Source organism: Heptranchias perlo, chromosome 23 (genome assembly GCF_035084215.1).
Source record: "Heptranchias perlo isolate sHepPer1 chromosome 23, sHepPer1.hap1, whole genome shotgun sequence".
Lineage (NCBI taxonomy): Eukaryota > Metazoa > Chordata > Chondrichthyes > Hexanchiformes > Hexanchidae > Heptranchias > Heptranchias perlo.
In genome coordinates this window covers 41,380,397-41,406,360 of record NC_090347.1, presented here as the reverse complement: position 1 = coordinate 41,406,360, position 25,964 = coordinate 41,380,397, and the positions used below count along the sequence as shown (strand labels likewise).

Sequence of the window (25,964 nt, the reverse complement as noted above, 5' to 3'; positions counted from 1 at the left end):
TACCTGTCCTGCTACCTTCAGAGATCTGTGGACATACACTCCAAGGTCCCTCACTTCCTCTACACATCTTAGTATCCTCCCATTTATTGTGTATTCCCTTGCCTTGTTTGCTCTCCCCAAATACATTACCTCACACTTCTTCGGATTGAATTCCATTTGCCACTTTTCTGCCCATCTGACCAGTCCATTGATATCTTCCTGCAATCTACAGCTTTCCTCCTCAACCACACGGCCTATTTTTGTATCATCTGCAAACTTCTTAATCATGCCCTCTACATTTAAGTCCAAATCATTAATATATAGCACAAAAAGCAAGGGTCCTAGTACTGAACCCTGCGGAACCCCACTGGAAACAGCCTTCCAGTCACAAAAACACCCATCGACCATTACCCTTTGCTTCCTGCCAATTTTGGATCCAATTTGCCACATTCCCTTTTTTTTAAATTCATTCACGGGATGTGGGCGTCGCTGGCGAGGCCAGCATTTATTGCCCATCCCTAATTGCCCTTGAGAAGGTGGTGGTGAGCCGCCTTCTTGAACCGCTGCAGTCCGTGTGGTGACGGTTCTCCCACAGTGCTGTTAGGAAGGGAGTTCCAGGATTTTGACCCAGCAACGATGAAGGAACGGCGATATATTTCCAAGTCGGGATGGTGTGTGACTTGGAGGGGAACGTGCAGGTGGTGTTGTTCCAATGTACCTGCTGCTCTTGTCCTTCTAGGTGGTAGAGGTCGCGGGTTTGGGAGGTGCTGTCGAAGAAGCCTTGGCGAGTTGCTGCAGTGCATCCTGTGGATGGTACACACTGCAGCCACAGTGCGTCGGTGGTGAAGGGAGTGAATGTTTAGGGTGGTGGATGGGGTGCCAATCAAGCGGGCTGCTTTGTCCTCGATGGTGTCGAGCTTCTTGAGTGTTGTTGGAGCTGCACTCATCCAGGCAAGTGGAGAGTATTCCATCACACTCCTGACTTGTGCCTTGTAGATGGTGGAAAGGCTTTGGGGAGTCAGGAGGTGAGTCACTCGCTGCAGAATGCCCAGCCTCTGACCTGCTCTTGTAGCCACAGTATTTATATGGCTGGTCCAGTTAAGTTTCTGGTCAATGGTGACCCCCAGGATGTTGATGGTGGGGGATTCGGCGATGGTAATGCCGTTGAATGTCAAGGGGAGGTGGTTAGACTCTCTTGTTGGAGATGGTCACTGCCTGGCACTTATCTGGCGCGAATGTTACTTGCCACTTATCAGCCCAAGCCTGGATGTTGTCCAGGTCTTGCTGCATGCGGGCTCGGACTGCTTCATTATTTGAGGGGTTGCGAATGGAACTGAACACTGTGCAATCATCAGCGAACATCCCCATTTCTGACCTTATGATGGAGGGAAGGTCATTGATGAAGCAGCTGAAGATGGTTGGGCCTAGGACACTGCCCTGAGGAACTCCTGCAGCAATGTCCTGGGGCTGAGATGATTGGCCTCCAACAACCACTACCATCTTCCTTTGTGGTAGGTATGACTCCAGCCGCTGGAGAGTTTTCCCCGATTCCCATTGACTTCAATTTTACTAGGGCTCCTTGGTGCCACACTCGGTCAAATGCTGCCTTGATGTCAAGGGCAGTCACTCTCACCTCACCTCTGGAATTCAGCTCTTTTGTCCATGTTTGGACCAACGCTGTAATGAGGTCTGGAGCCGAGTGGTCCTGGCGGAACCCAAACTGAGCATCGGTGAGCAGGTTATTGGTGAGTAAGTGCTGCTTGATAGCACTGTCGACGACACCTTCCATCACTTTGCTGATGATTGAGAGTAGACTGATGGGGCGGTAATTGGCCGGATTGGATTTGTCCTGCTTTTTGTGGACAGGACATACCTGGGCAATTTTCCACATTGTTGGGTAGATGCCAGTGTTGCAGCTGTACTGGAACAGCTTGGCTAGAGGCGCAGCTCGTTCTGGAGCACAAGTCTTCAGCACTACAGCTGTGATGTTGTCGGGGCCCATAGCCTTTGCTGTATCCAGTGCACTCAGCCGTTTCTTGATATCACGTGGAGTGAATCGAATTGGCCGAAGACTGGCTTCCGTGATGGTGGGGATATCGGGAGGAGGCTGAGATGGATCATCCACTCGGCACTTCTGGCTGAAGATGGTTGCAAATGCTTCAGCCTTGTCTTTTGCACTCACGTGCTGGACTCCGCCATCATTGAGGATGGGGATGTTTGCAGAGCCTCCTCCTCCCGTTAGTTGTTTAATTTGTCCACCACCATTCACGACTGGATGTGGCAGGACTGCAGAGCTTTGATCTGATCCGTTGGTTGTGGAATCGCTTAGCTCTGTCTATAGCATGCTGCTTCCGCTGTTTAGCATGCATGTAGTCCTGAGTTGTAGCTTCACCAGGTTGGCACCTCATTTTTAGGTACGCCTGGTGCTGCTCCTGGCATGCTCTTCTACACTCCTCATTGAACCAGGGTTGATCCCCTGGCTTGTTGGTAATGGTAGAGTGAGGAATATGCCGGGCCATGAGGTTACAGATTGTGCTGGAATATAATTCTGCTGCCGCTGATGGCCCACAGTCCTTCATGGATGCCCAGTTTTGAGCTGCTGGATCCGTTCTGAATCTATCCCATTTAGCACGGTGATAGTGCCCTCAGTGCGAAGACGGGACTTCATCTCCACGAGGACTGTGCGGTGGTCGCTCCTACCAATACTGTCATGGACAGATGCATTTGCGACAGGTAGATTGGTGAGGACGAGGTCAAGTCAGTTTTTCCCTCGTGTTGGTTCGCTCACCACCTGCCGCAGGCCCAGTCTGGCAGCTATGTCCTTCAGGACTCGGCCAGCTCGGTCAGTAGCGGTGCTACCGAGCCACTCTTGGTGATGGACATTGTAGTCCCCCACCCAGAGTACATTTTGTGTCCTTGCTACCCTCAGTGCTTCCTCCAAGTGGTGCTCAACATGGAGGAGGACTGATTCATCAGCTGAGGGAGGGCGGTAGGTGGTATTCAGCAGGAGGTTTCCTTGTCCATGTTTGACCTGATGGCATGAGGTCCAGAGTCAATGTTGAGGACTCCCAGGGCCACTCCCTCCTGACTGTTTGTCACTGTACCGCCACCTCTGGTGGGTCTGTCCTGCCAGTGGGACAGGACATACCCAGGGATGGTGATAGAAGAGTCTGGTACGTTGGCAGAAAGGTATGATTCTGTTAGTATGGCTATGTCAGGCTGTTGCTTGACTCGTCTGTGGGACAGCTCTCCCAATTTTGGCACAAGTCCCCAGTTGTTAGTAAGGAGGACCTTGCAGGGTCGACTGGGCTTGGTGTTTTGCCGTTGTCGTGTCCGGTGCCTCGTGATCCGATGCCGGGTGGTCCGTCCGGTTTTATTCTTATTATGACTTTTCGTTGCGAGATTTTACAACTGAGTGGCTTGCTCGGCCATTTCAGAGGGTAATTAAGAATCAACCACATTGCTGTGGGTCTGGAGTCACATATCAGCCTGACCAGGTAAGGACGGCAGGTTTCCTTCCCTGAAGGACATTAGTGAACCAGATGGGTTTTTACGACAATCCGGTAATTTCATGGCCATCATTACTGATACTAGCATTTTAATTCCAGATTTTTATTTAATTAATTGAATTTAATTAATTGAATTTAAATTCGCCAGCTGCCGTGGCAGGATTTGCACTCATGACTCTGGATTTTAGTCCAGGCCTCCGGATTACTCGTCCAGTAACATAACCACTATGCTACCGTACCCTTGGATCCCATGGGCCTTTACTTTTTTGACCAATCTTTTCATGTGGGCCCTTGTCAGGAACGTTGCTAAAATCCATGTAGACTGCATCGATCCTCCTCGTCACCTCCTCGAAAAATTCAATCAAGTTAGTCAGACACGACCTCCCCTTAACAAATCCGTGCTGACTGTCCTTGATTAGTCCGTGCCTTTCTAAATGACGGTTTATCCTGTCCCTCAGAATTGACTCCAATAATTTGCCCACCACCGAGGTTAGGCTGACTGGCCTGTAATTACTCGGTCTATCCTTTGCTCCCTTTTTAAACAACAAGATTCATTGCTTTATCCAGACAATTGAAAGAATCGCGGACAGCTGTTAAAGTATTTGGTTCAGCCTTTGTAGTGTTTATCCTGGCTACCAATGCTGGCATCCATTATACCTGCATAGAATGATGGCCATCAACCCAACACCCATTAACAGCTGTGGAAGCTGAAAATTGCCTCCACACACCGGATATGAAAGTATGATCCTGATTGGGGACATCTCACCCTCCGAGTATGTCTGATTGCAACTAAAGACCAGGGGGTGATTTTAAATCCCAAGAACGGGTGGGTTGGGGGCGGGTGGGAGTTGAAAATAGTTGTTTTTTGGGTGGCGATTGCAACCCGGCGTTATTTCCGGGTTTAACATCGGCACGGAAAAGTACAGGCTTCCCACTGGGAACGCAAATCCGAAAATTTTGCGGTTGCGACACAAATGAACAACTATTTTCAACTCCCACCCGCCCCCCAACCCACCCGTTCTTGGGGTTTAAAATCACCCCCCAAGAATCCAAACAGATCTTTATTTCTGGGGAATGGAAAATCGGGAGACACACAGGCCTGGAGATCCGACCACATGTGCGACGCGTGCTCTCGATTCACACCGGGAGTGCGCCACACGCCATATTGGTTAGCTGCCTGTAGTCGTCCAGGGTACCCGCCTGAAACTGTTGGTGGACCCATTGAGTTTGCAAATCGGGGGCCTAACGCCTGTTTCAGGACCTTTTGTACAATCTGTTTGCGACTGACCCTCACTGTGCACTGTGCTTGCTGCGGTCAGTTTGCTCAGGTGCACAGCAGTCAAACCAGAGGTCCTTCAAGGGACCGCAGGAGGCTACCACCCAAAAGGTAAGTTAAAAGTTATTTTACATACATGAGAGCCCCTCATGGCTCCATGTTGATACCGTGGGATGCTGCCGGCCAACGCTCGCCCCACCCCCCCACCCGCTTCCCCCTCCCACTCCCCTCTCCCGCTCGCCCCCTTCCCACTTGCCCCCCACTCACTCCCCCCCCCCAACTGCTCATCTCCTCTCCTGCTCACCACGCTCCCACTCACCCCTCCATCCCACTCAGCCCCCCTCCCGCTCGCCTCACCCCCGTCCCGCCCCCCACCACTCAAGCCCTCCCTCCCGCTTGCCCCCCCCATTTTCCCTCCCCTTCCACTTGCCCCCCCCACCACTAGAGCCCTCCCTCCCTCTTGTCTCCTCCCATTCGCCCTCCCCTCCCGCTCGTCTCCCCCTCTCCACTTGCCCCCCACACCCATTGACTACACTTCAAAAATACTTCATTGGCTGTAAAGCGCTTTGGGACGTCTTGAGGACGTGAAAGGCGCTATATAAATGCAACTCCTTCCATCTTTTTTCTTACGATTCTGTGTTTCCTCTCAGGAGTCCCTTTATTTCAGCACAGCCTCTCAGGTGCCCGATGTCCCACAGTTAAAGACCGATTTACATTCGAAGCTTGCACGTGCCAACGACGCTGCCACTGAACTTTCGGCCCAGGTGAAGGAGTGTCTGCATCGGGCCATGAAACGAAAACTGAAGAGCACCGAGACAAAAGGTCAGTGAACTCGATAACAGTTCAGTTTGCAGAGCAGGCTCGAGGGGCTGAATGGCCTACTCGTGCTCCTGTGTTCCTATCTCTTGAGACGTTGACACAGGCTTTACATTTAGGAGATCAGAGGGTAGATGCGGGGGAGCGAGGTCATTCGGCTCATCAGTCCAAAATTAAAACAACTTACCTTCCCCCATCACATCACCTGACAGTATCCTAAGATTATTGCCTCTAACTGGAGACCCATGCAAGTGTTGATCACTGTCTATATATGAACATACGAGCAATGACGGAGAGGAAAGGACCACTCCCCACCCACCCGAAATCCATGTGATCTCCTGGGAGAGGCAAAAAACCAGATAAAAACCCAGACCCCCTTGGGTGATTGAAACTAGTCCAGGAGATCACTCTGGCCCTGATAACATTATACAGTACCCACCTTTCGTATGAGGCGATTGCCACCCCGGCCAAAAACAGGTCTATCTCTCATTTGAAGGCGTTTTCCCTGACATCAGTTTTAATCTATCCTCTCACCAGTTCTGGCGATGCCCTCTTGCTCTAGTATCCTGGAGTAGCTTGATGTAGTGCCCTGGAGTAACCTTATCCATCCCATTTACTACCTTGTATACTTTGATAAGCTCCCCTCTGCGTCACCTCCTTTCGAGGCTGAAGAGTCCCAGGTACTTCAGTCTTTCCACATTACTCAATCCGTTGACACCAGGAATTGGCTGAACTCTCCTTTTCCTCATTTACATCCTGCTCGATGGCGCCATTTAAATGGATAGAGAATTGCCCCTCCCCCTTCTCTCTCTCTTTCACAATTAACATCATAGTTTGAAACTGAAACATGATAGAAAGAAAGATTTGCATTTATACAGCACCTTTCATGCTCTCAGGACATTCCAAAGCGCTTTGCAGTCAATTACATTTTTTTTAAGTATAGGCCTAGAAATTCGATGATGCTAAGCAGGTTTTACAGGGGTAAAAGGGGTGCCGATATGGCAGGTGGCATGCACACGCACATTCTGAGCTGGAAATGTGCCACCAGCCATATTGGTATAAGCATCAAAGGAGGCATCCAGGACCAGTGCCTGAAACAGACATTAAGCCCTTTGCGTTTGTTAATAAGGGGCCTAATGCCTTTTTGATGCCTTCTTTACCAAATTGGGATGCCCTGAATGCAGTCGGCACTAGGCCTGCTGCGTCCAGGAAAACCAGGTCTACGTGCGGCCTAACCTACGGCCCTTAAAGGGACCGCTGCAGGCCACCACCTACAAGGTAAGTTTGTGACAAATACTCACTTGATGTGGACCCAGGAGGTGCAGGAGTGCTCCTCCCGACCCCACGTTAAAACCACGGGCCACTGCTGGCAATCACTCACCCCTGTAGTCAATTTTGGCTCTCTATTCAATGTTCAAGACTGACACCATAATGTTTACTAGCCATGTGACTTTATTTAGCACAAGTAAGAATCAATACATCAGAGTATTTAAGCAGTAGTTTACAAAGCACAATTAAGAATTATATTACCCCGTTGTCCTTTGGGTAGAGGCAGTGACTTTGTTCCATGTTCCCTCATGCACGTACTCTCGTTCTCGTTTACCCACCAGGTACCTTCTTTTCTGTCCTCTACAACAATGCATGAGTTTTGGGCTCTTCTTTATAGTAGAAATGATACCCAATGATTGACAGGCATTAACCCATTCAGGTCACTTTCTCTTATCTCTTAATTACTCAGTGGGCCAATGGGGGCCTGCCAACAGTGGGCCCTGGGCTGCTGATGGTCACATACCCAAGGGTTACCTCCTTCTAAATTGGAGACCTTTAATCACTCTTTGTTTAATTTCGTTGCAGACCCTACAGTTGATAAATCACCCTACAGGCTCCGAGAGTGACAAGACACACCTAGTTTTAGCATTCCAGGGTGTCTGGTCAGTGAGGGATTACCCATATGTTCTTCCCTTAATTAGTAACAAGAAGATTCCAATGGCTTTTATTGCCTGCAGTTGCAGTAAGTTAATTTAAAAGCATTCCATGTATAGTACCTTCAACTAAAGTTTTAGCTAATTAAACCTTTTTGAGCCTAGATCCACTAAATACATTTTAAAACCTAAAACCTATATTTTCTTACACCCCCGTCTCCCGAACACCGTCGGGACCCCCGCGCCCAGTCGCCCCCATCTCCCAATTGCCCCTCCTGCCCTCTCTCTCCCGGTCGCCTCCCTTTCCCACGACCTACGTGAGGACAGCAGCCTGAAATTCAAAAGGTCTTTGCTGGCGAGCTGCCTGGGGACGCCTAACAATACAGGCCAGGTCACCGGGGAGAACTCCCCCTGCTCTTTCTCGAATAGTGCTGTGGAATCTTTTACGTCCACCTGAGAGAGTAGGTGGAGCTTTGTTTTAACATCTCATTGCAAAGACGGTACTTCCGACAGTGCGGCACTCCCTCGCTACTGTACTGGAGTGTCAGCCCAGATTACGTGCTCAGATCTCTGGAGTGGGACTCGACCCCGCGACCTTCTGACTCAGGGGTGAGAGTGGTACCAACTGAGCCAAGGTAATGAATATGAACCCACAATGCACAAATACACTACTTTTTTTAATCTCTTTTGTTGTGTGCAGGGAATGAGAAAGCTGCTCGATTGTTAGATGTGTCTCCACAAGCCTCTCTGCTTCTCCCAGAACCCAAAGTTCGGAAGGATTTCGTACAGTGTAAGTATATTTTGGAAGTTTGGTTTAAATGGTCACACGTGGAGTTCAAGGATCCTTATGGCTTCGGGACTGTCAGCTGATTACGTAGATCCAGGGGATGGCAGTCACTCTGAAACGTTTTTCTTTTCAGGGCCAAGCAATCAGGTTATTGATCAGCTGCTGACCGTGAGTGGCCTCCTGATCAAATCGAAAGTTGCTGGATTTCCCACTCGATTACTGCCAGTGAGAAAAAAAGAACTTGCATTTATATAGCGCCTTTCATGTCCTCAGGACATCCCAAAGCGCTCCTCAGTCAATGAAATACTTGTGCGAAGCGTAGTCACTGTTGTAATGTAGGAAACGTGGCAGCCAATTTGCGCACAGCAAGATCCCACAAACAGCAATGTGATAAATGACCAGGTAATCTATTTTAGTGATGTTGGTTATGGGATAAATATTGGCCAGGACACTGGGGAGAACTACTGCTTGCCTTCGAATAGTGCCATGGGATCTTTTATGTCCACCCAAACAGGCAGACAGGGCCTAACGTTTCATCCCAAATGGAGGCACCTCTGACAATGCAGCACTCCATCGAAGTCTAGATTATCTGTGCAGCGTTGCTGGCTCAGGGATGAGAGTGCTACCAACTGAGCCCAACTGACAGGCTGCAGTGAAAATCTGAGGTCCCCAACTCTGAATATGACTGGTGGGGGAAGGGCGAGGAGGACATCATTGGGACGGACAAACAATCTGCGAACCAGGAAAGATGGGAGGGCACAGAGTGGTTGTGAGTGTTTTTTTTCAAAAGAACGGATTTGGGTGAAAGGAATAATGTGTCTGTGTGTTGAGTAGGAAAGAGAGTGAGACACTGAGGAAGAGGGGTAGAGAGATGCAAACAGACAGAGAGGTATTGAGACGCAACCTGCAGCAGCTCCTGTGTCCCTGACATGAACATTGAGGGAAGGAAGTTCTTACATTGGTCATGGGTCTGACCTTTCAGAGGACGGAGTGCCTGGTCACCACTGTAATGTTGAAGAGGAGAAGGAGCTGGCTTTTGCTAGGCTACGGTGCAATGCGCACTGACAACATCCAATTGACTGTTCTTCATGGATAAGAACATAAGAACATAAGAAATAGAAGCAGGAGTAGGCCAATCGGCTCCTCGAGCCTGCTCCGCCATTCAATAAGATCATGGCTGATCTGATCCTAACCTCAAATCTAAAGAATACAAGAAGTAGGAGCAGGACCCGGCCACTCAGCCCCTGGGCCCGCTCCGCCACCCACAGGGCCTTGACCGATCCGAACTCAGCTTTATGTCCAATTTCCTGCCCGCTCCCCGTAACCCCTAATTCCCTTTACTTCTAGGAAACTGTCTATTTCTGTTTTAAATTTATTTAATGATGTAGCTTCCACAGCTTCCTGGGGCAGCAAATTCCACAGACCTACTACCCTCTGAGTGAAGAAGTTTCTCCTCATCTCAGTTTTGAAAGAGCAGCCCCTTATCCTAAGATTATGCCCCCTAGTTGGCAGCCTATTTGATCATGGGGAGCATCACAGCCCACCTGACATCCGAACACACCCATTTTCCAACAGGGATCACTGGATACTGATCTGGTGTGGAAAACCCTGGCAGATTTCCTGCCCCGTAACACAGTGGTGCTGAGGCCATTATATCATCCCCGACCGAGGCTGCAGCTATCATCTGACTCAGCTCAGGCCGGCCGTACAGAATAGGTTGCAATAAATCCTATTTAATCACTTGAAGGTAGCTGTTTCTGGCTGGGGTGGAGGTCACCTCGTACAAAACGTAGGAACTGTATAACATTAATCAGGGCCAGGGTGATCTCCGGGACTAGTTTCGATCATTTAAGAGGAATTTCCTAGATGTCTTTCCCCTAGTTGGCCTGAGTTTTTATCTGGTTTAATGCCTCTCCCAGGAGATCACATGGCTTCCAGGTGGGGTGGGGAGTGTCTGTACCGCGATACACAAGGTATCACAATTATATGGGACAGGCTGGATGGACCAGAGGGTCTTTTCCTGCCCGTCCTTGTTTGTATGATCATAGCACTCTCGCCTCTGATTTGCAGGTCATGGGTTCAAGCCCTGTCTCCGGACTTGAGGCACATCATGACGTTCCAGACAGTACTGAGGGAGCGCGGCACTGTTGGAAATGCCATCCCAGAGTGAGGCACTAAACTGAGGCCCTGTCTGTGAGCTCAGGTGGATGTTAAAAAATCCCATTTCACTAATCCCACTTCCCACTTCAGCAGGGAGTCCTGGTCAACATTTGTCCTTCAGTTAGTACCCAAAAAAAACTGACTGTCTGGTCACTCAGGTCATTGCAGATTGTGGCCTCTTGCTGTGTACAAAATGGTTGTCAGTTTATGTACATAACAACAGTGGTTGCACTTTCAAAAAATAATTCATTGTACATGAAGTGGCTTGGGACATTTCTTAGAGCTGTGATCAGGCTGGATATAAACACAGGGCTTTCTTTTGCCCAATCTGAATGTGAATGAATCATTTGCATGGTAACTTTGATTGCTCCCAAATCCGTGCCCATCTTTCCCTCAGCTCCATGTTAGAAACTCTCCAATCAGGTTTCCGCCCCTGCCACAGTACTGAAACGGCCCTTATCAAAGTCACAAATGACATCCTACGTGACTGTGACAATGGTGAACTATCCCTCCTCATCCTTCTCGACCTGTCTGCAGCTTTTGACATGCTTGACCACACCATCCTCCTCCAATGCCTCTCCTCTGTTGTGCAGCTGGGTGGTACTGCCCTCGCCTGGTTCCATTCCTATCTATCCAGTCATGGCCAGAGAATCACCTGCAATGGCTTCTCTTCCCGGTCCTACACCATTACCTCTGGAGTCCCCCAAGGACCTATCATTGGCCCTGTCCTATTTCTCATCTATATGCTGCCCCTCGACGACATCATCTGAAAACACGTCAGGTTCCACATGTACACTGACGACACCCAGCTCTACCTCACCACCACCTCCCTCGACCCCTCCATGGCCTCTGATTTGTCACACTGCTTGTCCGACATCCAGTATTGGATGAGCAGAAATTTCCTCCAATTAAATATTGGGAAGACCGAAGCCATTGTCTTCAGTCCCCGCCACAAACTCCGTTCCCTAGCCTCCGATTCCATCCCTCTCCCTGGCCACTGTCTGAAGCTGAACCAGACTGTTCATAACCTTGGCGTCCTATTTGACCCTGAGCTGAGCTTCTGACCCCATATCCTCTCCATCACCAAGACCGCCTACTTCCACCTCTGTAACAGCGCCGGTCTCTGCCCCTGCCCCAACTCATCTGCTATTGAAACCCTCATGCATGCCTTTGATACCTCTAGACTGGACGATTCCAATGCAATCCTGGCCAGCCTCCCATCTTGCACCCTCCGTAAACTTGAGCTCATCCAAAACTCTGCTGCCCGCACCAAGTCCAGTTCACCCATCACCCCTGTGCTCACTGACCTACATTGGCTCCTGATCTGGCAACGCCTTGATTTTAAAATTCTCATCCTTGTATCCAAATCCCTCCATGGCCTCACCCCTCCCTATCTCTGTAACCTCCTCCAGCCCTACAAACCTCCGAGATCTCTGCACTCCTCCCATCCCATCACACTTCCGATGGAATTTCAGTCCTCAGGTGCCTCTCTTCACCGGCAATAGATTGTTTCCAATCTCACTAAGTGTCCTCAGCTTTAAAAACATAAGATAAAGATCAAATACATAGACAATGGAACTATATATAAAAGAAAGAACTTGCATTTATATAGCACCTTTCACAACCTCAGGACGTTCCAAAGTGATTCATAGCCAATGAAGTACATTTGAAGTGTAGTCACTGTTGCAATATAAGGAAATGTGGCAGCCAATTTGCGCAGAGAAAGGTCCCACAAACAGCAATGTGATAATGTCCAAGTAATCTGTTCTTTTGGTTGAGGGATAAATAGTGGCCTGGACACCAGGGAGAACTCTCCTGTTCTTCTTCAAAATAGTGCCATGGGATCTTTTACGTCCACTGAGAGGGCAGACGGGACCTTGGCTTAACGCTTCCTCCAAAAGATGGCATCTCCGATAGTGTAGCACCCCCTCAGTACTGCACTGGGAATATCATTGCGGATTTTGTGCTCAAGTCCTGGAGTGCCACTTGAACACAGCCTTCTGACTCAGAGGCAGGAGCGCGACCCACTGGGTCACATCCAAAATCCACTTATTTATGAGGATAATGGATAGAGTTATGGCATGTGCTCACCAACGCACCTGTTAAAACCACAGAATATCATATAATAAAAAACAAATTTGACTTATTCGAATGAGTGGCCGCGATGTTATCTCCTACATACATAAACACCCCCGTTGTATTAAAACAGCGAATCCTCTGGCCCACAGCAGCTTATATATGTTAAAAAATTTGGAGCCTAAAATCCAAGAGTAGTTACGCCGATGCCCTCCTGCGCAAACCCCACTGAAGTCTCCGGAGGCAGTGGAAGGAGATCTCGTTAGCATGGCACAGGCGGGTACAAGGTACAAGCGTCATTTTGGGCACTTTTCCAACACCTGCCTACCCATGGCGGCTGGAAACTTCTGCCCTCTCTCCCCCACCGTCTCTCGAGTGGGAGGAATTGCCCAGGTCACCGCTTCCACCCTCCCCCCCGATCCCAGCCATAGTCTCTGCAGACTGTATAAGGGGGCCAATCTTTAAATTAAAAATGTCAAACTCTTCTTCGGGGGTCTGGGCTGCTTTCCACCCTCACCCTTCTGGGGGCCGGTTCGCCTCAATCTCCTTCCACCGATATGCAGGGTCCTGACGGAGCCAGAGGAGTGGCAACCCCTGGCACAGAGAGTCCCTGCCCCTGGCTACGGCCCTTTGCTGCCGTTCCACCTCTTTACACGGCGATAGGAAACTCTGCTGGGTTCCGCCAGTCTCCGTCAGAGTTACAGCAAGAGGAACCCCCGAGGAATCTCAGCGCTGTGCGCCTAGCACGCACTTGCTGATGTCGTACTTACTTCCTGTATTACGGTTTTGTCACGCCTGGTCGTAACACCTAGGCATTACTTTTGACTGTAAGGTATGTATTCTGACCATTATACTTACCTTTCAGTCCTCCCACTACTAGGTGGCGCTGCTGCTCCTCCAAGGCCCGTCTCCCAGGTCTGTTCCTCTAGGCGGCGCTGCAGGTAAGTTTACATTTTATATTTATTTTTAACTCCATGTTCCCTGCAGGTAAGTTTTTTTTATTCTAAAATGTAATTTAACAATTCTATTTAATTTTTAAATTAACTTACAGGCCAACTACACAGGCCTCAGGCCCATTCTTTCTCTAGCTGCTTTCTGCCTCTGGGCCTGCTGTCATGTGGTCTCTGGCTGTCTTTTCCCTATCTGCTCAGGTTCCTGGGTACTGGCGATTACTCCTTCACCTGCTCTTGGGCCACTCTGACCCAGTTGCTTTGCCTTCAAAGGTTTCCTAGCACTAAGCTAGAATGGGAAGCAGGGTAGGGGATAGTGGTTTTGAGGGAGGGGAATAGGAGGGAAGCTTTTGGCCTCGAGTCAACCATCCTCAGAGGGAGGGAACAGGACATGGAGTGATGGATAAAGGAGAAGGGGATAGTGTGAAGGGGAATGGGTATGGAAGATGATGGAAACATTGGGATAGTGGGAAGGGGAAAGGATGTGGATGTGGTAGGAGGGAGGGAAGCAAGATGGATAGAGTGTGGGAAAGGAGCTGCCAACAGCTAAATTCCTCCCACACCTGAAGGAGAAAATGTGGGCCTCCAGCCTTTAGCAGCTTCCTTCTTCACCAATGCCATGTCACACCATGCCACACCACGCCATGGCATGTCACGCTACATCATATCATGCCATGCTGCGTCACAAATGCCACGTCACGTCATGTCATGTCACATCATGTCACATCACACCATGCCATATCACACCATGCCACACCATGCCATGCCATGTCACATCACATCATGCCATGCCATGTCATGCTAAGTCACGTCATGCCATATAACATCATGTGACACCATCCAACTCCTCCCACCCAGAAAGAAAGGAGAAAACAAGAAAAAAAGAGTGGTGCAGAAAAGAAGAGAAAGGGAGATTGAAGCAGAAGTGGTGGGAGACAGAGAGAGAAGCAGTGACATGAAGATGGCAGAGAGACTGCTGGCACTGACACGCCGCGTATAGCTTCATGACCAATCCACAACTATATTAGTGATGGTGCTGCATCTATTGTTTCTGTCACACCAAGAATTCTAATTGCCTCACATTTTGTAAGAAACAGTTGAAAATCGCCTCAGTCTCTGACTACATCTCTTTACAAATCTCTTTCCAAATCTTTTTAGTGCAGGCCTGTCCCACTCCCACTCTCCAGTACCTCTCATTGTAACACTTTAACCCCTGACTTACCATGAGCAATATGTTGATAGATCTGCTGGCATATGTCTGTGACAATAAAGCTTTGCACATCTTTTACATGTAAAACCCCTACCCTGTCATGCTTTTCCTATCATGCTTTTTTCTATGACAACTTTTGTTCCTATTTTGGCTCTGTTTCCTGCATTTATCTCTGATTAGTTCATTTCCCCATCAAATTTATAAATTTATGCTGATCAATTCATAATTTATTCAAATTTCTTGCAGTTGTTTGCATAGTATATAAATTTATTCCAACTCAAGCAAATTTCTCCTAGTTAATTGGGTGACATGCAAACTTATCCATAGAGCTTATAGAAGTTTACAATGCAGACGGAAGCCATTCATCCCCTTGTGTTTTTGCAAGCTCTCTGCTAGAGCGATCCATTGGAATGGACTCATACACTAACTTATTTAAAGGCCAAAAGGCTAACCAAGTGAACCAACCAACCTGCTCAAAAAAGTTTCTCAGTTCTGACACTTTATATCACTAACTGCAATTTTGAAGTTGACATTTTGATCAATAACTTTCATGCTTTGAGCTTCAGGGCGGTAGCGCAGTCTGAGCATGTGCAAAATTCCCTATTATGCATTGGCAGGGTTCTACCAGGGCAAGGGTCAAACTATATCATCATTGTGTAAAAGGACTTTTGAACTTTTGTTTCTGTGTTTTTCCAAAATATTTGAAAAAAAAGCTAATTTTTTTTTGGTAAAGGCTTATATGTTATCAACTGTTCAAATTTTTAGCTCAGTGAGTGCATAAGCCAGAGACAACTGGACAGAGAGCGTCAGAGAGGCAGTGGATGGGGGGTGCATTCTATTCTTTAGGACAGACTTCCAGTGGGATAGGATCTCCCCCCCGCCTCACCACCTCTCTGTATCTGACCCAGCCTTGACCCATATTCACGGGTTGGGACTCATTGACCATGGATGGCAGGCTGCTGGCGAGAATCCTGCCAAAAAGAGGGATCTCACCGGTGCGAAGGAAGAGAATCCGAATGGTGGTGCAGCAAGCCGTAGCACTAGGAGGTCCAGCGAGGGAACTTAAAGGGGCAGAAATGCCCTGAAGATCACACGGACTGCAGTGGTTCAAGAAGGCGGCTCACCACCACCTTCTCAAGGGCAATTAGGGATGGGCAATAAATGTTGGCCTTGCCAGCGACGCCCACATCCCATGAATGAATAAAAAAAAATGATGTCCTTTCGAAGGCCTCGGCTGAAACCGGACAACAGGCAAATGTGAGGGGCGGAATGGAGGGAGAGGAGGCTGCTAAAGTGCTCCCTTCATCCATGGAGGCACCTCAGGGCCGATACTTCATAAACCTTGGGCCCACCGTCACCTTCCTCACGGCAGGCCCAGGAAATGGCGATAAGATGGAGAGATAGAAGGAAAATCCACTGCGGACCAGGGCCCCACGCCCCCATCGCCATTTACACGCAGCTGGTAGGGAAGGAGCGAGCAAGGGCGACGGGAGGCGAAATCCCCGGTTGGTGTGGTTGAGGCGGTGGTAGGGCTCACTGCTCCAAATTTTCTGCTGCTTCCAGGCGGGATCGGACATAGGAAAATCCCCAACCGTGCCTTTCCTCATCCTAATTTGAGTTCTTTTTAATCAAATGTATTGCATTTTGAAAGGTTTCTCAGGTAAATACAATGATTATCATTGGCTGTTAGAAAATATAACCATTCTAAATAGTGGCCTCTGAACTAGAGACTAGAGACTAGAGTGATAGAAAGGGGTTTTGGTACTATTCATTCTTTAACACTGTATCTGCTGACTCTATTGCACGTGCGGTCAGCAAATACAATATTACCATGATCTGCACTTTAGAAACCAGCTTCAGACTGAGTGTGTTGTTTCTGGTAGGTGGGGGATGGGTTGGGTCACATGTTTCTGAGCCCATCAAGGAGATCAAGCTGACGTATTGTAACTACTGGAGCAGTACTGTACCGTCAATAATACACAGACCTGGTGTCTTGGCCAATATTTTTCCCTCAGGCAACATCACTAAAACAGATTATCTGGTCATTATCTCATTGCTGTTTGTGGGATCTTGCTGTGTGCAAATTGGCTGCCATGTTTCCTACATTACAACAGTGACTACACTTCAAAAATACTTCATTGGATGTAAAGCACTTTGGGACATCCTGAGGCCGTGAAAGACGCTATATAAATGCAAATTCTTTCTTTCCTTATCTGGTGCACCATTGCACCCGAACAGGATAAACTCCCACATAGCTATGGTGGCACAACCAAAACCTGCACCGATAGAGCGGGTAAGCACACTGACTGCTCCTTCTTGGAATCAGGTCACCGGGACTATCCACAATGCAAGCCAGTCAGTACCGCACTGTGCCATAGAAACTACACCATATACTGTACATGTTATGGAAAAGAAAAGAAAGAAAGACTTGCATTTATATAGAGCCTTTCATGACCTCAGGACACTTTACAGCCAATGAAGTACTTTTTTTGAAATGTAGTCACTGTTGCAATAGGAACATAGGAATAGAGGAACAGGAGTAGGCCATTCAGCCCCTCGTGCCCTGCTCCGCCATTTGATAAGATCATGGCTGATCTGTGATCTAACTCCATATACCTGCCTTTGGCCCATATCCCTTAATACCTTTGGTTGCCAAAAAGCTATCTATCTCAGATTTAAATTTAGCAATTGAGCTGGTATCAATTGCCATTTGCGGAAGAGAGTTCCAAACTTCTACCACCCTTTGTGTGTAGAAATATTTTCTAATCTCGTTCCTGAAAGGTCTGGCTCTAATTTTTAGACTGTGCCCCCGACTCCTAGAATCCCCAACCAGCGGAAATAGTTTCTCTCTCTCCACCCTATCTGTTCCCCTTAATATCTTATAAACTACGATCAGATCATCCCTTAACCTTCGAAACTCTAGAGAATACAACCCCAATTTGAGTAATCTCTGCTCGTAACTTAACCCTTGAAGTCCGGGTATCATTCTAATAAACCTATGCTGCACTCCCTCCAAGGCCAATATGTCCTTCTGAAGGTGCGGTGCCCAGAACTGCTCACAGTTCTCCAGGTGCGGTCTAACCAGGGTTTTGTATAGCTTCAGCATAACTTCTGCCCCCTTGTACTCTAGTCCTCTCGATATAAAGGCCAGCATTCCATTAGCCTTCTTGATTATTTTCTGCACCTGTTCATGACACTTCAATGATCTATGTACCTGAACCCCTAAGTCCCTTTGGACATCCACTGTTTTTAACTTTTTACCATTTAGAAAGTACCCTGTTCTATCCTTTTCTGATCCAAAGTGGTTGACCTCATATTTGTCTACATTGAATTCCATTTGCCACAGTTTTGCCCATTCACCTAATCTATCAATATCGCTTTGTGATTTTATGTTTTCATCTACACCGCTTACAATGCCACCAATCTTTGTGTCATCGGCAAACTTAGATATGAGACTTTCTATGCCTTTATCTAAGTCGTCAATAAATATTGTGAATAATTGAGGCCCCAAGACAGATCCCTGCGGGACTCCACTAGTCACATCCTGCCAATGTGAGTACCTACCCATTATCCCTACTCTCTGTCGCCTTTCGCTCAGCCAACTTCCTAACCAAGTCCGTACTTTTCCCTTGATTCCATGGGCTTCTATCTTAGCTAACAGTCTCTTATGTGGGACCTTATCAAATGCCTTCTGTAAGTCCATATAAATAACATCCATTGACATTCCCCTGTCCACTACTTTAGTCACCTCTTCAAAAAATTCAATCAGGTTTGTCAGGCACGACCTACCTTTTACAAATCCATGCTGGCTCTCTCTGATTAACTGAAAATTCTTGAGGTGTTCAGTCACCCTATCCTTAATTATAGACTCCAGCATTTTCCCCACAACAGATGTTAGGCTAACTGGCCTATAATTCCCCGGTTTCCCTCTCTCTCCTTTCTTAAAAAGCAGAGTGACATGTGCAATTTTCCAATCGAGAGGGACAGTTCCTGAATCTAGAGAACTTTGAAAGATTATAGTTAGGGCATCTGCAATGTGCTCACCTACTTCCTTTAAAACCCTGGGATGGAAACTATCTGGTTCTGGGGATTTGTCACTCTTTAGTGCTGTTATTTTCTTCATTACTGTTGCTTTACTTATGTTAATTTTATTGAGCCCCTGTTCCCGATTCAATATTAGTTTTCTTTGGATTTCCGGCATGCTATCCTCTTTTTCTACTGTAAATACTGACGCAAAGTAATCGTTCAACATGTTCGCCATTTCCCCATTGTCAATGATAATATCCCCACATTCAGTTTTTAAGGGGCCAACACTGATCCTGACCATCCTCTATAACTATAACTATAAAAGTTCTTCGTATTGGTTTTGATATCCTTTGCAAGTTTCTTTTCATACTCTCTTTTTGTAGCTCTTACTATCTGTTACCCTTTGTTGATCTTTGTGTCTTTCCCATTCGCCAGGATCTGTGCCATTTTTTGCCTTTTTGTATGCCCTTTCCTTATGTCTTATACTGTCCCTTACCTCTTTAGTTATGTTTACTGTCCCTTACCTCTTTAGTTGTCCATGGTTGTTTTTTTTGGCAAGTAGAGTTCTTGCCCCTCAGGGGTATAAACCGGTTCTGTATCACACTAAATGTTTCTTTAAACATTTCCCACTGATCATCAGTCATTTTACCCATTAACAGATTTGCCCAGTTTACTGTGGACAGTCTCTGTCTCATAGAGTCATAGAGTCATAGAGTTATACGGCACGGATAGAGGCCCTTCGGCCCATCGTGTCCGCGCCGGCCATCAAGCCCTGTCTATTCTAATCCCATATCCCAGCATTTGGTCCGTAGCCTTGTATGCTATGGCATTTCAAGTGCTCATCCAAATGCTTCTTGAATGTTGTGAGGGTTCCTGCCTCCACAACCCTTTCAGGCAGTGAGTTCCAGACTCCAACCACCCTCTGGGTGAAAAAGTTCTTTCTCAAATCCCCTCTAAACCTCCCGCCTTTTACCTTGAATCTATGTCCCCTTGTTATCGAACCCTCAACGAAGGGAAAAAGCTCCTTAGTATCCATCCTATCTGTGCCCCTCATAATTTTATACACCTCAATCATGTCCCCCCTCAGCCTCCTCTGCTCCAAGGAAAACAAACCCAATCTTCCCAGTCTCTCTTCATAGCTGAAGCACTCCAGCCCTGGTAACATCCTGGTGAATCTCCTCTGCACCCTCTCCAAAGCGATCACATCCTTCCTGTAGTGTGGCGACCAGAACTGCACACAGTACTCCAGCTGTGGCCTAACCAGTGTTTTATACAGCTCCATCATAACCTCCTTGCTCTTATATTCTATGCCTCGGCTAATAAAGGCAAGTATCCCATATGCCTTCCTTACCACCTTATCTACCTGTTCCGCCGCCTTCAGGGATCTGTGAACTTGCACACCAAGATCCCTCTGACCCTCTGTCTTGCCGAGGGTCCTCCCATTCATTGTGTATTCCCTTGCCTTGTTAGTCCCTCCAAAGTGCATCACCTCGCACTTTTCCGGGTTAAATTCCATTTGCCACTGTTCCGCCCATCTGACCAACCCATCTATATCGTCCTGCAGACTGAGGCTATCCTCCTCGCTATTTACCACCCTACCAATTTTTGTATCATCAGCGAACTTACTGATCATACCTTTTACATTCATATCCAAGTCATTAATGTAGACCATAAACAGCAAGGGACCCAGCACCGATCCCTGTGGTACCCCACTGGCCACAGGCTTCCAGTAACAAAAACAACCTTCGACCATCACCCTCTGCCTTCTGCCACTAAGCCAGTTTTGTATCCAAAGTGCCAAGGCACCCTGGATTCCATGGGCTCGTACCTTCTTGACCAGTCTCCTGTGGGGGACTTTATCGAAGGCCTTACTGAAATCCATGTATACCACATCCACTGCGTTACCCTCATCCACACGCCTAGTCACCCCCTCAAAAAATTCAATCAAATTAGTCAGACATGATCTTCCCTTGACAAAGCCATGTTGACTATCCCTGATTAATCCTTGCTTCTCCAAGTGGAGACTAATTTTGTCCTTCAGAATTTTTTCCAATAATTTTCCTACCACTGATGTTAGGCTCACTGGCCTGTAGTTCCCTGGTTTTTCCCTACTCCCCTTCTTGAATAATGGTACTACATTAGCGGTTCTCCAGTCCTGGGGCACATCCCCTGTGGCCAGAGAGGTTCTGAATATATGTGTTAGAGCCCCCGCAATCTCCTCCTTTGCCTCACACAGTAGCCTGGGATACATTTCGTCCGGGCCTGGGGGTTTATCCATTTTTAGGCCCGCTAAAACCGCCAATACCTCCTCCCGCTCGATGTTAATATGTTCGAGTATATCACAGTCCCCCTGCCGTATTTCTATGTCTACATCGTCCTTCTCCATAGTGAAAACAGATGCAAAAAATTCATTTAGAACCCCTCCTACATCTGCCGGCTCCACACACAGATTGCCATTTTTGTCCCTAATGGGCCCTATTTTTTCCCTAGTCATCCTCTTACCCTTAATATACTTATAAAACATCTTAGGATTTTCCTTTATTTTGCTCGCCAGTGTTATTTCATGGCCCCTCCTTGATCTCCTAATTTCTTTTTTAAGTATCCCCCTGCACTTTTTGTACTCCTCTAGGGCTTCCTCCGTCTTTAGCCTTTTGTATCTGCCAAAAGCCCTCCTTTTTTTCCTAATCCATTCTCGTATATCCCCTGACATCCAAGGTTCCCTGGAGTTCTTGGAACCTTGGATGTCAGGGGATATACGAGAATGTCATCCCATTGAAGTCGGCCTTACCCAAGTTTAGAATCTTAGCAGCTGATTCACTTTTTTCCCTTTCAAACACTACATTGAACTCTGATGTGGAGATGCCGGTGATGGACTGGGGTTGACAAATATAAGGAATCTTACAACACCAGGTTATAGTCCAACAGTTTTATTTGAAAATCACAAGCTTTCGGAGGCTTTCTCCTTCGTCAGGTGAAGGAGAAGGCCTGACGAAGGAGATAATCTCCGAAAGCTTGTGATTTTCAAATAAAACTGTTGGACTATAACCTGGTGTTGTAAGATTCCTTACATACATTGAACTCGATCATGTTATGATCACTGTTGGATAGATGTTCACGCACAGTTAAGCTGTTAACTAAATCTGGTTCATTACTCATTACTAAATCTAGTATGGCTTGCCCCCTTGTTGCCTCTAGGACATACTGCTGTAGAAAACTATCCCAGACACACTCAAGAAATTCACTACCTTTCTGACAGTTGCTAGTCTGCTTTTCCCAATCTATGTGAAGGTTAAAGTCCCCCATTAAGACCACTATGCCTTTGTTACGTGCTTGTCTAATCTCTGCATTTATACAATCTAGCACTTCAGAGCTGCTGCCAGGGGTCCTATATACAACTCCCACTATAGTCTTAGATCCTTTCCTATTTCTCAATTTAACCCATTAGGTCTCTGTTGGCTGCTTACCTCTCCTTATATCCTTTATCATTGAAGTGATTTCATCTCTAATCACTAAGGCTACTCCTCTCCCTCTTCCATTTTCCCTATCTCTCCTGTAGACCTTGTAACCCGGTATATTTAGTTCCCAATCCTGACCATCCTGCAGCCATGTCTCAGTACTAGCTATCATGTCATACCCTCCAATTTGAATTTGAACGTGTAGTTCATTTAATTTATTCCTTATACTCCATGCATTTGTATATAGAACTCTTAGTTGGGCCACACGCCCTAGCCTGACCTTCAGCTTTGATGCTGGGATAATCACTTTACGCCTTCTAGTTTTCACTTTATCTGTCGTGCCTAAAGTACACTTTCATTCTGCTGCTCTATGCTTTTCCCGTTCACTTGTTCTTGAACAACTGTTTGTACTATTTGTATTGTAAATTTCCCCTGGGTCTTCCCCTCTCTTGCTGCTCTCAACTTTACTCCCTTCTGACTCCCCGCTCAGGTTCCCATCCCCCTGCCACTCTAGATTAAACCTTCCCCAACAGCACTAGCAAACACCCCCGCGAGGACATTGGTCCCGGTCCTGCTCGGGTGTAACCCGTCCCGCTTGTACAGGTCCCACCTTCCCCAAAAACCAGTCCCAGGAATCTAAATCCCTCCCTCCTACACCATCCCTGCAGCCACACATTCATCCAGTCTATTCTCCTGTAATTCTAATGCAGGAAACGCGGCAGGCAATTTGCGCACAGCAAGGTCCCACAAACAGCAATGTGACAATGACCTGGAGTGTCAGCTTAGATTATGTGCTGAAGTATCTGGAGTGGGACTTGAACCCACAACCTCTGACTGAGCTGCGGCTAACACCTCAATGTAACGAATGTTGATGTACTGTTACAATAAGGAGAAAAAAAGAGTTCAAGATGAGATCAAAAGCCATTGTCTTTCTGTCTCTTAGATGCCATGAAGCTGACTTTTGATCCAAACACAGCAAATGAATACCTTCGCTTGTCTAGTAGGGGTCAGAGAGTGGAGCACACCTATCCAAAGTCATGGCACTATCCAGAACACCCTGAGAGATTTGACAACTGCCGGCAAGTCATGTGTTTGGAGAGCTCGTACCAGGGGAAATGTTACTGGGAGGTTCAGCTCGTCGAGGGCCTGTGGGGTGTCTGGGCCGACGTGGGAATTACATATAAGAGGATGAACCGGAAAGGCAGGGAATGCACCTGTTACCTGGGGAGGAATGACGTGTCCTGGTGTTTAGAAATCATGCCCCCTAGTGGCCTGTTGAATGGATTGCATCGTGTGCCTTACTCTGTGTCCACCTGGCACAATAAGGTTGAGTCGAAGTTACCCGATCAGGCATACAACCGGATTGGGATTTTCCTGGATTATCCGGCTGGCACCTTGTCATTTTATGGAGTGGCTGGCACGATGAAGCTGCTACACAGGTTCCAAGCTGTCTTTAAAGAGCCGCTGTATCCTGTGTTTTGGATTGGGTCAGGCACATCTCTTTGTATTTGCCAGCCCAAGTAACCAGGGGCAGGCAATTTTTTTAGTATTAATATTTTTTCTCACCTATTTTTTTTAATGCATGTGTTCTGAAGGCAACTGGGTCTCACTGGGTCAACTCTCCCAAATGGCCATGTGGGCTTGGACAGTGAGTGCCATTCGGCTATTCCACCATAGATGGCATCGCAACCAAGCCTGATGACTGTCCTCACCCGAAACCAACACACGTGCAGTTACCAGAGGTCACCAGGCAGCATTGAGGAGCAGGTACCGCTGATATTTGCTCCTTGGGGCTTTGAGGTGAATTGTAGCATCCCCACTACTGCCTCAGCTGAGATCAGGTAGATCCACCACAACCAGGGATTGATCCTTGGGCCCTGGTCTAGATGGTTGAGTACCACACTACCTGGTAGACCCACACACAAGGGGACTTGCATTAAGACCAACCAAGCTCATTGTACTGGAGATCTTTATTGCTAATAGTTTGAGCTGGATATTCTGCGGCGAGGGACTCACCTCCTGACTCCCCAAAGCCTTTCCACCATCACAAGGAAGTGTGATGGAATACTCTCCACTTGCCTGGATGAGTGCTGCTCCAACAACACTCAAGAAGCTCGACACCACCCAGGACAAAGCAGCCCGCTTGATCGGCACCCCATCCACCACCCTAAACATTCACTCCCTTCACCATCGGCGCACTGTGGCTGCAGTGTGTACCATCCACAGGATGCACTGCAGCAACTTGCCAAGGCTTCTCCGACAGCACCTCCCAAACCCGCAACCTCCACCACCTAGAAGGACAAGGGCAGCAGGCACATGGGAACAACATCACCTCCAAGTTCCCCTCCAAGTCACACATACTGATGTGGACATATATAGCCAGCCATTCCTTCATCATCGCTGGGTCAAAATCCTGGAATTCCCCACCTGACAGTACCTTCACCACACGGACTGCAGCGGTTCAAGAAGACAGCGCTAGCACCATCTTCTTGAGGGCAACTGGGGATGGGCAATAAACGCTGGCCTTACCAGCGACGCCTACATCCCGAGAATGAATTAAACCCAGCCGCCGAGGTGGGAGTATGACCCAATGCGGCTCTCAGTTCCCCGCCGACAGACTCTCACTTTGTACTCATGCCCAGGCGGTCCCTTATTCTCTGTGCGGTTATTCTATTCAAGGTGGGGTGGCGGTGTCCACACTATCAGTGGAAAGCATGGTGGTGGTGTGTCACCAGCATCATTGTGCCAATTTTCTAGGCGCGCACCAGGGTGGTCTCACCGTGCTGGCGGTGGAGATCAGGAGATCGGGAGGTGGGAGTGTTCCAGGGATTCTCCATCCATCCAGCCATATGGGGGAGGGGGAAGGATGGAGGAACCTGCCCTCGATTGCTCCATCCACACTCCCGGTGGAGAAGGCCTCGAGCCCAGACCGTCCAGCCCCAACATGTGATGCTGCTGAGTGCTGGAAGTGTCACTTCTGCGCCCATAATGCCTTCAATGCTATTTTATTCTCTTCCTGCTGTTCCATCGCGTATATCACATAGTTTCACATTTGCTCCCAGCTCCTCCACCCAGTTATGAGTTGGGCGTTTGCAGTGGGGGAGCGACAAGAGCTTGCTGTTTTATTAAAAACATATGAAAGCATTCGTTAAAATAAACCTCTCTCTTTCTATGTTCCAGTTATATACAAAAACTGTTATCAATGGATAATGTTTACAAAAAGCAAACTCTTACTACTTCACTACAATTGAATAAGATTTAGATCAATAAAGGTTATGTATACCATCATTTTATGTGTGATGTGGTCCTGAAACTATATATTGAATGACTGCTCCTCACATTTCTCTAAAGGTTGGCCCTGATTTTAACTCCAGGGAGATTTTGTGCAGTTAGAAACTCACCAACTGGAGCAGTAAACAGGCCTGGGGTATGTTAATTCCCAAGGCCCCTTAACGGGCGGGAAGTGAATGGGAAGTGGCTGCTGGCCTGAGGAAAATATGACCGCCTGCTGGCATGAAGGTAGGTTTTGGGAAGGGGGTTCCTGGAGGGAGTCCGGGGCAGGCGAGGCACATGTTGTATTCGAGGGAGAGAAAACATGGCAGGACATGTTCCGGTCTTTAATCGAAAAGACTTTCTTGCTGAAAGCAAGTAAGAGAACATGTTCTCTAGACAATCAAGGGATGGTGTGACTCTGAAGAGGTAAAAGATGCACAGTTAGAACGGAGATGAGGATGGGTGGGGTCGCCTCATCTCAGAATATGTCAGAGACAACAACTGAGAGATGACAAGGTGGTGGAG

At 47.7% G+C, this 25,964-nt stretch overlaps 1 protein-coding gene across 1 annotated transcript in view; it reads left to right on the top strand.

Annotated features, from left to right (window-relative positions):
• LOC137341264 (tripartite motif-containing protein 16-like) overlaps positions 1–25,454 on the top strand; it is a 41,187-nt gene extending 15,733 nt beyond the window's left edge. The window contains exons 4-6 of the mRNA XM_068004366.1: positions 5,415–5,586; positions 8,203–8,292; positions 23,110–25,454. Of these exons, the coding sequence (XP_067860467.1) occupies positions 5,415–5,586; positions 8,203–8,292; positions 23,110–23,690 (843 nt within the window). The 3' untranslated portion in view covers positions 23,691–25,454. The remainder of the gene's footprint in view (positions 1–5,414; positions 5,587–8,202; positions 8,293–23,109) is intronic.
• Positions 25,455–25,964: the final 510 nt, after the last annotated feature.